Source organism: Brassica napus, chromosome A1 (assembly GCF_020379485.1).
Source record: "Brassica napus cultivar Da-Ae chromosome A1, Da-Ae, whole genome shotgun sequence".
Classification (NCBI taxonomy): Eukaryota; Viridiplantae; Streptophyta; class Magnoliopsida; order Brassicales; family Brassicaceae; genus Brassica; species Brassica napus.
The window spans coordinates 5949925-5964388 of record NC_063434.1 but is presented as its reverse complement, the minus strand read 5'-3'; the positions used below and the strand labels follow the sequence as shown (position 1 = coordinate 5964388).

Here is a 14464-nt window from a genome sequence, read left to right as displayed (position 1 = left end):
ACTATTTCTCCCCCTTCAAGTACCGTCCCTCCACCTGTATCTTCAAAATCACCCTCTCCTCAATCCTTCAAACATCTTTCCTTGCCTGTTCTCCCTGATTTTTCCTCCCTTCAAAGTCCCCCCAACCCACGCCTAAGGCTGTCTCTAAAGCGTTCTCGCTCTGACCCTTCCTTATCACCACCTAATTCCTCCCTTTTGCAATCCCATGTCCCACCTAACCCCATCCAAACCAGTGAACCACCACCTAATTCCTCTCTTTTTTTAACCCTGCCCTCCTCTTCCTCTTCCTCTTTTGACCCTAACCATTTCTCTATTTTGGCTACTGACTCTTCCTTTTCTAAAGGAGAGTTTCCCCCCACCTCTTAGATGTGTACAAAACTATTTTTTTGGAATGTTCGGGGTCTAAATGACACGGACAAGCATGCCCCTTTTTGTGATTGGCTAAAGTCCCACCAGCCTCTTTTTGGTACTATTTTAGAAACCCATATAAAGGAACAGAATCTAGCCCCTCTTATGTCTACCCTTTGTCGTGGTTGGAATTACTTTTCAAACCACTCCTCTGATGAAGATGGAAGAATCATTGTTGTCTGGAAGGACCCTGTAAAAGTCACCATTTTGAACCAATCGAGGCAGCAGGTTACATGTGAAGTCCGTTTCCCTTATATCGCTCCTTTCATTTACACATCGATCTATGCTTCAAATGAAAGAGTTGAAAGGACTGGCTTATGGGTGGAGCTTCTCCAACTATACCAAATGCTAAACCTCTCAAACATTCCCTGGATACTCGGTGGTGATTTTAACGAGATCACCCACCACTCTGAACACTCCCTCTCTGTAGTTCACTCCACTACCCCTCAGATGGCAGAGTTCAGAGACACACTTCACCAAATGGGGATGTTTGATCTTCGTTTTCAAGGCCCCCTTTTTACTTGGACCAACCATCAACCTGAAAGCCCAATAGCAAAGAAACTTGATCGCCTACTCGTTAACTCACAAGCTATCTCTCTCTTTCCCAACAGCATAGCAACCTTTCACCCACCTGAAATGTCTGATCACTGCCCCTGTCTCCTAGACCTAGCTCACCCCCTACCACTAGCCGGAACCAAACCTTTCAGGTTCTTTAACTACCTCACCAAACATCCGCTCTTTCACCAGTTGGTTTTTGAGACATGGAATCAGGCCGGAAGCATGGCTTTTACCCTTACAAATCTCTGTTGGAAGCAAAAAAGTGTTAAAGGAGTGTTAAAACAGATAAATAGAGAGAACTTTTCAAACATTCAGGAGAGGGTTTTCGAAGCTAACAGTTTGTTAAAAGTTGTGCAGGTACAGGCACTGCAACATCCTTCCACTCACCTGTTTGAAGAAGAACGACAGCTCAATCAAAAATGGCTCTTCCTAAGGCAAATTGAGGAATGTTACTTCAGACAAAAATCAAGAGTAAATTGGTTACATGAAGGAGATCAGAACACAGCTTACTTCTTTCGGATTTTCCAGACGAGAACGAGCTACAACACCATCAGATCATTCATGCTCTCCTCTGGCGTCCTGCTGACTGACCCCTACTTGATGAGTTTACACGCCATCTCTCACTTCCAAAACCTCCTTGGACCAGACTCCTTATCATCGCCAAGCCATCAATCTCCTCCTCAATGGTTTGCTCAACTAATAGAGTTCTGCCCAACTGAGTTGCAAGTATCTGCAATGATCACCATACCCTCGGCTGTGGAGATCCAGAAGATATTGTTTAAGCTAAACCCGAACAAGTCTCCAGGTCCTGATGGATTTACATCGGCTTTTTACAAATCTTCCTGGAGTTTCCTTGGAGTGGAAGTGCTTACTGCGATCACTCATTTCTTCCAGCAATCTTTTCTTCCTGCCTCTGCCAACTCAACCATCCTTGCGCTTGTCCCAAAACGCCCGGGAGCCTCCTCTGTCACAGATTACCGTCCAATAAGTTGTCTAAACACTCTCTATAAAGTCATTGCAAAATTGCTAGTGAGAAAAATCAAACCTATTTTGCCTGCGCTGATTGTTCCTAATCAAACGGCTTTTGTGAAAGACAGATTGATTATGGAGAACACGGTGTTGGCTGGAGAGCTTGTCAATGGGTATCACAAGAAAAAAGGGCCGAAAAGAATTACTATAAAGGTTGATATCGCCAAGGCCTTTGACACGCTCTCTTGGGACTTCCTTTTCAACTGCCTTGAAGGAATTCAGCTACCACCTATCCTCACTGAATGGCTTCGTGCGTGCATATGTACTCCAAATTTCACTATCGGTTACAATGGACGAGTGCATGGTTATTTCAAAGGGAAGAGGGGCTTAAGGCAGGGGGACCCTTTGTCCCCGTATCTGTTTGTCATTGCAATGAACGTCCTCTCGCTGATGCTAAATAAGGCGGCAGCAGACCTGAAGATAAAATATCACCACAAATGCAGCAAATCAAAACTCACTCATCTAGCTTTTGCAGACGATCTGCTGATATTTATGGATGGCTCGCTAAGCTCAGTGCAGAATGTCTTACAGGTTCTCAAGGAATTCGAGTTGAGATCAGGACTGGCAGTCAGTGTTCAAAAATCTTCTTTCTATGCTTCGGGACTATCACAAGAGGAGGTTGATGCTATCCAAGTCTCTACGGGAATGCCCAATGGGACCCTTCCTGTTCGTTACCTTGGAGTACCTCTCTGCACAAAAAAGCTGACGGCGGAAAACTGTGAGGTCTTAATCCAACAAATTAAAGCAAAGTTTACTTCATGGAGTGTCAAGACTCTCTCTTTTGCTGGTAGGCTACTCTTAATAAAAACGGTGGTGGCGGGTGTAAACAACTTTTGGTGCTCTACTTTCCTACTCCCTAAAGCCTGTGTGACAAGAATAAATTCTCTCTGCGGCTTATTCTTATGGAAAGGACGACTAGATGTGCATCACTCAGCAAAGGTCTCGTGGGAGGTGGTGACTAAGGAAAAAGCTAGTGGAGGATTGGGAGTGAAGGATCTAGTTACTTGGAACAAGGCTTGCTGTTTAAAACTAATTTGGTTGTTGTTCTTTCAAGCAGGATCGATATGGGTTGGATGGTTCAAGACTGAGGTTTTAAAAGGTTCCCTATCTAACTTCTGGACTATGAAAGCGACAACAACAAACTCTTGGTTGGCTAACAAGCTATTCAAGTTGAGAGATGAAGTCTTTACCTGGATAAAGATGAAAGTGGGAAATGGTGAATCCTGTAGATTCTGGTCGGACAACTGGTCCCCCTTTGGGAAGCTCTCGCAATTTATACTGACCGATCAAACTTCTCGTATGGGCATTGATGCAAACTCCACTGTTTCAGACCTCTTTATTGATGGGAGATGGATGATTCCCCCGGCGCGGTCAGAGAAAATGGTACAACTCCACATCTTTTTCACTACATTTGCTCTTACTGATACAGAAGATTGCTATGAATGGGTGATTGATGACAAGCCGAAATCAAGATTTAACACTAGTCAGGTTTATAAGAAACTAAGGGGTCAGGAAGCAACAGTACCATGGGCTCAAAGCGTTTGGATTACAGGAGGCATCCCTCGACATAGTTTTCTCACTTGGCTGTTCGTCTTGAATCGATGCCCTACCAGAGACCGCCTCCGGAGCTGGGGTCTCCAGACGGATGTTGTTTGCCTGCTCTGCAACCAGGAGCCTGAAACTAGAGATCACTTATACTTTCACTGCCCCTTCAGCTTTGCAATATGGGAGGAAATTGGGAGGAGATGTGACCTGCAACCGCTCCAGAACTGGGATCAGACCATGATTCAAATGCAATCTCTTCAAGGAAACAAATACAAGAAACGACTTACCCTTCTCTGTTGGCAATCATCGATTTATTGGATTTGGCAGGAGAGGAATAAGAGGCTTCACAACCAACAATTTCGATCACCAGAAGCTATTATTTCTCTCATCACTCGTCAAATTACGGATCGGATCTCTGCTTATCGATTGGACTCTCCTGCGATCTCTTCGATCATCATGCAACTTTGGTTCTCAACGCAAACTTGACCCGATCTGTCTCTTTCTTTTCCATTGGGTGGGCTTGGATCACTCTCTGTTCTATTATTATGGGTTCAAATGGGCTAAAACTTTGGGTGGGACTATAGCCATGCTATATATAAGTATGGGCTTGTAAACATTGTTTTTTCGTTTTCATTATATATAAATATAAGCCTTTGGTCAAAAAAAAAAAAAAATGAAAATATAATCCATCAGATTTAAGAGGCCATGCATTGTCTTTGTCCAACCACTAAACTAGTCCAAAGTAACTAGAATCTTTGGTAATTGTGCTGCTCTTTTTGTTTTTGTTGTTATAGAAGAAATTAATAACTTCTCTGTCAAGGATTCTATTTCTGTACCCAATGTATCAACAGCTAAAACTTCTCGAAACTTTCACACTATGAACCTGCAAAAAGAAACAGTAGTATATATGTACAAGCCAATCTGTAATTATTATCAAATTATTTTGTAAACACCTCTTTCCCACTATTTTCCTTTTTCTTAAATATTATTTTAAATCATTTTTAATTGCATCAAATTTATAAGAACAACTACAACAGGAACTTAACATGGCATGTGATCAAAAGAGAAACTATTTCTATGAATGAGCGTATAGTATGCTATTTATATTAACATAATAAGTTGAAGGGAATACATATTTATATTCATAAGATGAAACGTTACAAGAAACTATACAGCAATAAGGGTTTGAATTTTGAAAATACTTGGCGTTGAAATGTGTGATAAAGAATTCCTTAGTTCATTTGTATATTAGTAAACATAATATTCTAACCAAATCGATACTTAATTTTTGATTATTTTTTTTTGACAAAAATGTTAAATTTTATTCAAATGAAAAAAAACCTTTGTACAAACTAATGCAGCTGAAAACTAGAGTAGTTTGAATTTTTGCTATTTCATGGGCTCTTTTTAGGTTTTCCGATTTTGTTTTCGGTTTACGATTATTAAGAAGAGATTCCTAATATTTGAGAAGAACAAAGAGGAGGCCCTCACCCATTACCTTTGCTGGTCTAAAGTGAAAAAGAAAAGCCAACGACAGCTGATTATTAGTAATTTTTGGAGCATGCTATTTTTTTCTAAAATGAACGTCGCCACTTTTACTTTTAATTTTCTTCAAGAATATATGAAAATTTCAAAATGAAAGTGAAGAAAAACACTCAAGTAAAGAGACAATTGATAATTGTTTGTCTGCTTTTGTATCTGAATATACAACCCTAAACCCTCGTTTCTATTTACTATAATTGATGAAAACTACAAATGTTGCTACGGACTGGACTAATCCAACGCTGGATTGTTGGTTTTGAGACTACTGAACATTTTTTTCTTAGGCTAGGTCCGGCTTACTCCTTTTCGACCGTGCATAATACTAATCGTCTAAAATATGTTATAATCGTGACAAATTTGGCTGGTCCAAACTAGTAGGAAAACATCTAGCTAGTTTTATATGAATCGATATAAACTAATCATTAATGATCTATGTATATATTACCTATCATAACATCATCATGGAAACGCATCCGCAATCATCCGTGAAGAACCCACCCCATCATTTTATATTTATTTATTCTCGGAGGATATGAAATTTGGACTTGCAGGAACCAACATTTTTGTAAACAATGAAGAAGTACATTTACATCTTTCTAGGGACTAGGGTTTCAAATACAATATTTCAACATTTTTGTTGTGCAAGTAATATAGAGAAACGAGAGCTAGAGTCTTTTTTACAACGAGTTAAAGTCTTCTTCCTTATTCCTTTTCAGTTGCAGCACTAATCTTTTTGGTAAATGGCTATGGTTCGACTTTATTTAAATTGCAAAACTTTCTCAGTAAATGGCTATGGGTTTTGAATTGAGACTTTATGGAGCGACTACTTCGTTTTTCGTTGCCAACTTTATTGGTAAAATGGCTTTGTGTTCGACTTTGTGTCTTTGCCTCATGCATTTTTTTCTAGGTATAAATCTGTTGTTTTGTTTTGAGGTTTTCTTTGGCGTTCATTTTATGCTCTTAGAAAACTACCTTTAATAGTACAATTTACCAGAATTTCTAATCATCTACCAACATGTTTCCTTAAATATACTTCTGGTATTATTAAAGAACATATATCGTAATATAAAAATATCGCCTTACGTTAATGACAAGTTAATGTCTTAAAGAATTGTTTTGAAAGTGTCTATAAGATTCCAAGACAAAGGGAGACTTTATTTTAGTTTGGTTCGATTTCGCTCACTTGACAACCACTCTCTTCAGTCAACTGATTGAAATATTTAAACCGGATCGTTGGCGCCTGGTAAACTCGGTTAAGGCTTCGAGTGGTTGTCAGGGGCTGGCTTAACATTGTTATGGTGGACCTAGGACAAATTTTTTTTATACTTCTAAGATTTATATTCAGTTTAAAATATTTTTAAAATTTAATCAGTAATATTTTGTATATTTTGTGATGAAAATAAAACTATATGTATATTAAATATTTTTAAATCCTTTTCAATTTTATTTATTATATTTATAATTTTTAATATAAAAATATAGACTTTTCTAAAAAATTAAACCCTTTAATTATTAATATACAAGGGAACACGTGCTTAGGTTCGAGACGGTCGCACCGTTTGTCCCCCTCGTCAACCGGCCTGGTGGTTGTAATCCACCCAGTTGAGTGGAGGGAACATATAAAAATATATATCGACTATGTAGTACAAAATACCTTGTTTTATGCTTTATAGAACATAGCCATCATGATTTTGAGATGTCTAAAGAATAAGACTTAAGCTCATGAAAGTAATACTCTATATATTAATTGAGAAACATTACAACTTCTTTTTGTAGACACGTGTTATCACTAGGATGATTCTTAGAATCTTTAAAGAAATAAACTGGTCCATCTAATTATACAATAATTTTTTTACTAAACGAACCATAAATTCACTATTAATATTATTTATTATTTCTTTAAATAAAAGTTACGGAATTACCTAATCTGGTTAAAGTATATATAATAATTAATGATTTTGAATAATAAAGATTTGATAAAAATTAGTGTATCTTCTACCATATTTGTTTAATTTTAAACTATTAAAATAAATTAAACAAACACATTAATCATCTAATAAAATTTAGAATTTTTTGTAATGATATATTTTGAAATTTTTAAAATGACTATAAATTACTAAAACTGTTAGAATTCTCACATCCAAATTTTGTGATCCATGATTTAAAATTTTTGTTATGACAAGATACAAATGATTACAAAATCATATAAGTAAAAATTTTAACTAATTAGTTGTTAAGATATATATATATATATATTATATTTTGTTTTAAATTAAAATATATACCATATAAAATAAATAAATATTTCAATTTCGAAATTTACTTTGAATAATTTTTTTTGATAAAAGCTTTGAACAAACATTGACAACTTACTTTAAAAAAAATATTACTAAAACTATTGATCCCACGATGATAATTTTGTTATCAATAATTTAAAGTTTTTGTTATAAAAAATACAAATGATCAAAAAAATCATATGAGTAGAAAACATCATTTAATAGACATTAATATTAAAAATATACTATATATGTTAATATCATTTAAATTTAATTATATATCCTATCAAGTAAAAAAAATATTGTTTGGGTTAATAAAACGCCAATTTAATTATATATAAAATAGTTTATGAATTTTTAATTATTCAATATATATTTATTATTTCATAATATATAAAAAACACTCAGCACCTAAAATAATTTATATATATAATGTTCTTTGTACAGATCTTAACCTAGTATGTAGTACTGTCGTATAAATTACCAAAATTTATAAATAAAATTAAAATAATTTAAGGTCGGATTGGTCTAGAGATACAGATAAAATGTAATAACTGTTTGGATAAATATGCAAGAGTTTTCACTTGGGATTGAAGAAAGTAGATTGAAGTACAAAACAATAAAGAAATGGGAGCAACTCATCTTCAGTATTTACCATTTGGAAGTTGATTCGAGAATTGTTTGTTTGTTATTTCGATTGAAAGAGAAATACAGTAACACGCAAGACAGGTTTTTGATCAGATCGAAGAAAAGGTTTCTCGGTATTAGAATTTAGATGGACATGGAAAGTAAAAGACACTTGATCTCCGGCCCAAGAAAACTATAGATCATAAGATCCAAAATACTTTGATCATTAAGAAAATCTGTTAGAGGGCCAGAGAATAAGACATTAAATTTCAACTTCAAGTTACGGCTATGTATTTGGACTGTCGGAAAGCTAACATATATAGTATATTTCAACTTCAATTTCAACTTCAAGTTACGGCTATGTATTTGGACCAGTTGTTTTAGTATAGATCGATGAGAGCATATGTATCCAACTTAATATATTGAACTATTAGTGGCAAAGATGGACCAGGTTTGGAAAACTATAAAGAAAGGATTGAATTGGTCAGTCAAAACCAAGAACATCACTAAATTCTTTATCAAAAAAAAAAAAACATCACTAAATTCTAAAATTGAAAATGATTTGATTTCTTATTAGGCCTACCGTGGGTATAGTGGAATATTACGCTACTGTATTTTTAAAGAAAAGAGAGAATATATTTTAGAGAAGATAGTGTGATTAGGAGATAAGTTGCTTACCACTTCATTTGAATTAAGAAATTAGAACTTTTGTTGCATATTATATATATGTTTCTTGGTCTGCAATTTAGGTTCCTAGTTACTTGCACGTATCAACAATCTTAAATAAATCCGATGTGCCCTCCTCTCTGTTAAACAAATCAAATTTCACGTGCACCTAAACCCATCACAATCAGTTTCATCGATAAAATATTTCAAGTTATACTAACAAAAATAATGGAAATTTTCACAAATGGTTGTCGATTAGAGAATCCCGTTTATAGGTAAAGCAAACCTAACGTTATACAAAAATATGTGCAAATAGATCCATGGACTTAATATAGAAGCGACGTGATCTTATCTCCCCTCGTTTTAATTTGTCTAACGTAACTTGGTTTTCTTATGAGATTTGTTAATGTTCCATTAACCTTGAAAGTGTAATATCATTGACGAGAAAACATTAACAAATTGTGCAAGTAAATAAGATAACGTCATTTTGATGTTCAATGAACAAGTAAAACAAAATTGAAGAGACCTATTCAACAAGTACTTTAAAGTGATTGGAAGACATGTCCGAATGGGTTGAATCGGATAAGCTTGGTCGAAACATACAAATAATTATACACAAAAAACATCCACCAATATTTTGTTACAAATTCACATGAATACAAATAAAATAAAAACGCATTAACGACTTCCAAAACAGAGATTTATCCACACAAAGACAAACCATATAAAATAAAAAGAATGAAAATAAGTTTTTTGGTTCCTTTCAGTTTCTTTTTTTTTCTTCTTGTTACGTACAAAGATGTTTTCATACAAGAGAAAGCAATCATACCATCTTGAAACGAATCAAGGCTTTGGTGGCTCAGCCACTGGCGCTGGTGTCGTTGTTTCTGGTGCCGTAACCGGAGTTTCAACCACCGCTGGAGCTGGAGCAGCTTCTTCCTTTTTCACTTCTTCGACCACAGGCTTCTTCTCCTCCTCCTTTTCTACTTCAGGTTTCTTCTCCTCAACGACCGAGGTTGCAACGATCTCTTCTTTCTTAGTCTCTTCAACAATCTCCTTCTCCTTCTCGCCACTTGTTTCTTCGGTTTTGACCGGTTCTTCAGTTTTGGCTGGCTCCTCGGTTTTGACTGGTTCTTCAGTTTTGGCCGGTTCTTCGGCCTTCACTTCCTCCACAGGTACTTCCCGTGTCTTAACCTCCTCTGGAAGGAACACACATACCTTCTCGAATATGAACGTGACTGGTCCGGAGACATAGCCAGCTCCGAAGCTAGAGGCAGCTTCTTTCACAGCCGTTGATCCGGGGAATTCTGAATTTTACATTTCATAATTACACATATAAGATAAGTAAACTCACTACTTTCATCTAAGATAAAAATAGGAAGAAAGAAAAGTGATCCGATTAATCAAAACATATTTTTCCAAAAAGATGATGAGTTTTTTTGACCTAACGTTTTTGAATTAGTGAAATATGACGAAACATACGATACCCGCTAGTTATTCAATATAATACGAAAATGTTATAATATAACATTTCAGTTTATTAGAGATATACACAACTAGAATTAAAATCGATATATGAATTAAAATCGACATATACATACGTAGAATATAAGATGTAGGATAGGAATCCAAAGTTTCTGCTAGCAAATGTTTGATTATAAATTTATAATCAATAATTTTATATATAAGACAAGACAGAAAAAGAAGACAAGCAAATATTGTTGTCGGGGTATTTATATTAGGCACATGATAAAGCGTATACGTAATTGAACCATTACCTATGCCGACAAGAGCCTCGAGATACTTCAGCACAGCCGCTGAGTTTTTCTTCAAACCAGCCTCCTTAGGGTCTCTCACCAAAGCCTGCCCGTTTTAATTTTAAGTTTAATTAATAACACAATCATAGTAAATGGGGATTAAAAACTTAATTATATCTTAACTAAATTAGTATTAGAAAAACAAGATAGGGACCTTGACTTCAGCAGACGTGGCCTCATAGGTCTCCACGACCTTTGGTTGGAGTTCTGTCTTTTTCTCCTCAATTTCCTTGTTGATTGTTTCCTGTCATACATACACCATTGATCATCATACGTGCCCATTTAGCAAACACATAAAAATGAAATTTCCTAACTAATAGCACCAATAAATATCGCTTGAGTCGATAATTATTGCAGGACAAAAAACCTGAAGTACGAAAGTCCAATAAATACGTGCTAATTATTTTTTATTTTCCTTTTCTTTTTTATGATTGTGTTATTTTTTATTAAACACCTACCATACAGATACAGCAAATAAACTTATGAGCACAGCAAATAAACTTATGAGCACAGCAATATATTATAGATTTATGATAAAATAATGGCGTCTCATGGGACCTATAGCTACATAGCTAGCATAAATTACAATTAAGTAGATAATTATATGTACCTTAGACTCATCAAAGGTCTTGCAAGCTTCAGCAGCAGCAGCCTTCTTTGCACTATTCTTCTCGAATATCTTCTTGAACCTTGGAACGACCTTCGAATTCCAGTAACCCATTTTTTGTTATTTAATTTAAATTCACCGTCTCAACGCGAACGATTCTGTAAAAAAAAAAGCAAGAAAATAAATGTTATAGTACGCCCACGTTGCTTATCTGTCATGTGTCTAGTACATATCTACTGGTGAGTAAAAACAAAAGTAGATATCTAATGTTCTACAAAACGACAAACCTCAAGAACACCAAATAAAGAAGAAAACATATTTATCTTAATTTTCAACAGTAATTCTTCAATAAAGTCTAAACTAAATTATGAAGATATATGTTTATGGTAATAGTGTTTTTGATTGATACACATACATAATCTAAACCTAGATGCTATAATTTCCTTGTCCCCGCAGATTCTTATGCTTGCCTTAACTGTCTTTGTTTTCTTTCTTTTTTGAATCAAAACCTAAGCTATTAAGGCAACAGTGAGTTTCACAATGAAAGATGAACTTGTCATATATTGACGTAGAACGATTAAGCATAAAAACATGATATATAAATATATATATATATACACATATACACTATATGTGTATATATCATGTCTCTATATGATCATAACTTTGTTTCTCTACATAACATGGGGATAATACCGAACAAGCCCTAGAAATAAAACCGAGTTCCTTAATATGAGCAACAAATTTTACATATTCAATCGAGACGCTATATTTATAACTATGAGTTTGGTAAAGAGACTTACTTGAGATGATAAATCTCTTTGAAGATCTTCTTCTTCTCTGAAACACACAAAACTGATTAATTGTCTCTCTGAATTTAAGAAACACTTACGCGTCATATAGACAGGTTTCTCTTCAATTCACCCCTTGGGTTCCTTATTAATTACGATTCTTGCCCTCCCTCTTTTCTCGTATTACCCCTCTCGCCTCGTTGGCGTCTTAACCGTTTTCTGTTGTCTCTTCGCGGGCAAATTTCGGTTAAAACTTTCTCATTCAATCAAACAAACATTAAACCGGGAAAATCACTATTGAATCATCAAACCATGGTTTTACTCGAATGCTGAGCATAAAACCGGTAAATATTTGACCATACGCGCTGAAGAGGATGCGTGATGTAAACCGGTTTAATCGGTATTACTGTGATTTTAGTCCTGGGTTTCTTCAATAACCGGAAAAGAGTCGATGACAGCAGCACAAATAACAAATAGAATAACGGTCGAACAGAGGAGATGAAGGGGCAAATAGATAATTTCATAACAAAATTTGCCAGCTGGCAGTCACATCAATTAGAGTTGGCAAATATCAAAGTAGGACCCGCACCAATCGGATTGTTAATTCTGGATGGTGATCTGTAGGTGTAAACATATACGCATCTTATGATTCTTATCTAATATATACAAAATTTCATATTATATAATGTTTATTATTCTGTTTAAGACATAAGGACTTATATTATTCTGTTTTGATTATTCCGTTGATGTTAATGTCATACTTTGAGTTGGATTATGATTATCCTCGAAATCTGAAAATGTAATTTGGACTTTTAATTTGTGTAATATTATTATATTAGCGAAGCCGTGTAACGTGTAAGTCTACTACTTATTGAGTAAATGCAAATGGGTTAACTTTGTTGCAACTAAACCCAGAACCATGCCTAATACAGTAAACCAAAGCATCTCTTTCTAGTTCAAAGTCATTTTGTGAACTAGACTCTTCATAAAGGATATATATATATATATATATATTGTCATAATTCATAAAATTATACTTATCAAATCATTTATATGAAACTGAAACGCAGTAGATTTGGTATATATTCTTAAATCTAAACCATTTCGATATATAAACCTAATATATATATAAGAAATTTGAAGGGGTTTTCTTAGATCTTTTTATTTTATTTTAAAGTTTTAGACCCTATTGGTTGATCAAAGGATAAAAATTGAAACATAATCCAAAATCTTCGAACATGCATCTTTTTGATGAAGGATACATTTTTGGTAAACCCATACTTTGACCAAGACCAAGAATATCTGTCTCCAAAACTCAAATGTTGACCGATATGAATTTTCTATATACAAGTATATATTATTTAGAGTCAAGCACATTGTGTAACTATACTTGAACTCTCTAGAAAGATAAACGAAAAACTTTCAAGAATAATAATCAGCTTTCGTATCCTTCTAATGAAGGATGTATACTAAATCCAAATGTTAATTGAAAGTAAGGTGACCACACCCGTTGGCGTGAAAAAAACTGAGTTGATATATTAAAACTATGGGTTTACTTATTGTTTTAGAAACAGAATAAACAAAACAAGTAAATTCACTGAAAAAAGAAAATAAAAGAGAAAAACAATTCACATGGCCTAGCTGTTTGAAAGAAATTAGGCTGTCTAAAAACAAAACTAATATAATGAAAATGATTAGAGATAATTATGGGAGAAGACAGACATCCCACCCTCAATATCTATAATAAACTATGAATTCTCAAACACAAACATGGTTTACACTCCTAAATCTTAATCCCTTCCCATTTAACTAAATATAAATAAGAAATAGCGAACCTCAATGGTTCAAATTATTTCCTTACAAAGAATTCACCTTTTTTGAATCAGAAAATGATTCGCTAACATCATGTATACTATTCTTCTTCTTATATATATATACATATATATATATATATATATATATATATATATATATATATATATATATATATATATTTTGTAAGAGTTCTTTTTCGAAAAAATAGTTAACATGATTTATATATATTGTTTTTTGAGCAACTATATATTGTTTTTAAGAATACAAATTATAAGGTTTTTGAAATGGTCATAGAATGGTGGCAATGATGACAGTATACATGCACATGGGTTGCCTTCATTATCAGTTGTCTTTGATGAACAAAACAATGGACAACCATCCATTATAAAATATCATTCATTTCATCATTTTCTCATATTTTCACTCATGTATAACACATGTTCGTAGACACATTTCGGTGTGAGCCTATTGTTTTGTTCATCTACAATTACTAATATAAATATTTACTCCGGTGTAGCAATGTGTCGTGTTAAAATGAACGAGATGTGTGGAGATATTTCTTAGTTTTACAGATAATGTTAGTTTGATGTTTTAAAGAAACCATTATGATCGTATATATATTTCAAATAAACATGAATATTTCTGTCTATTTCCTTATTATTATTTAAAAATATCTTTCGTTTTTTATTTTAAAAATAATTTTATAATTTTTAAAAATACAATTGTCTTTAGTTTAAAAATGTAAAACAACACATAGACATACAATAAAATTCACTGTATTAG

At 34.1% G+C, this 14464-nt stretch overlaps 1 protein-coding gene across 2 annotated transcripts; it reads right to left on the bottom strand.

Annotated features, from left to right (window-relative positions):
• Window positions 1–9239: 9239 nt before the first annotated feature.
• LOC106365945 (plasma membrane-associated cation-binding protein 1) lies at window positions 9240–12297 on the bottom strand. Of its 2 annotated transcripts, none has more exons than XM_013805469.3 (5): window positions 11879–12297; window positions 11079–11233; window positions 10623–10712; window positions 10430–10514; window positions 9240–9958 (listed from the first exon to the last, which is right to left on the bottom strand). In XM_013805469.3, exons 2-5 carry the CDS (start codon window positions 11187–11189, stop codon window positions 9495–9497), a joined length of 750 nt encoding a protein of 249 aa, XP_013660923.2. In that variant the 5' UTR covers window positions 11190–11233; window positions 11879–12297; the 3' UTR covers window positions 9240–9494. The 2 variants fall into 2 exon arrangements, with proteins under 2 accessions (XP_013660923.2, XP_048595902.1); XM_048739945.1 differs by lacking the exon at window positions 11879–12297 and adding an exon at window positions 11772–11872.
• Between the last annotated feature and the right edge of the window lie 2167 nt (window positions 12298–14464).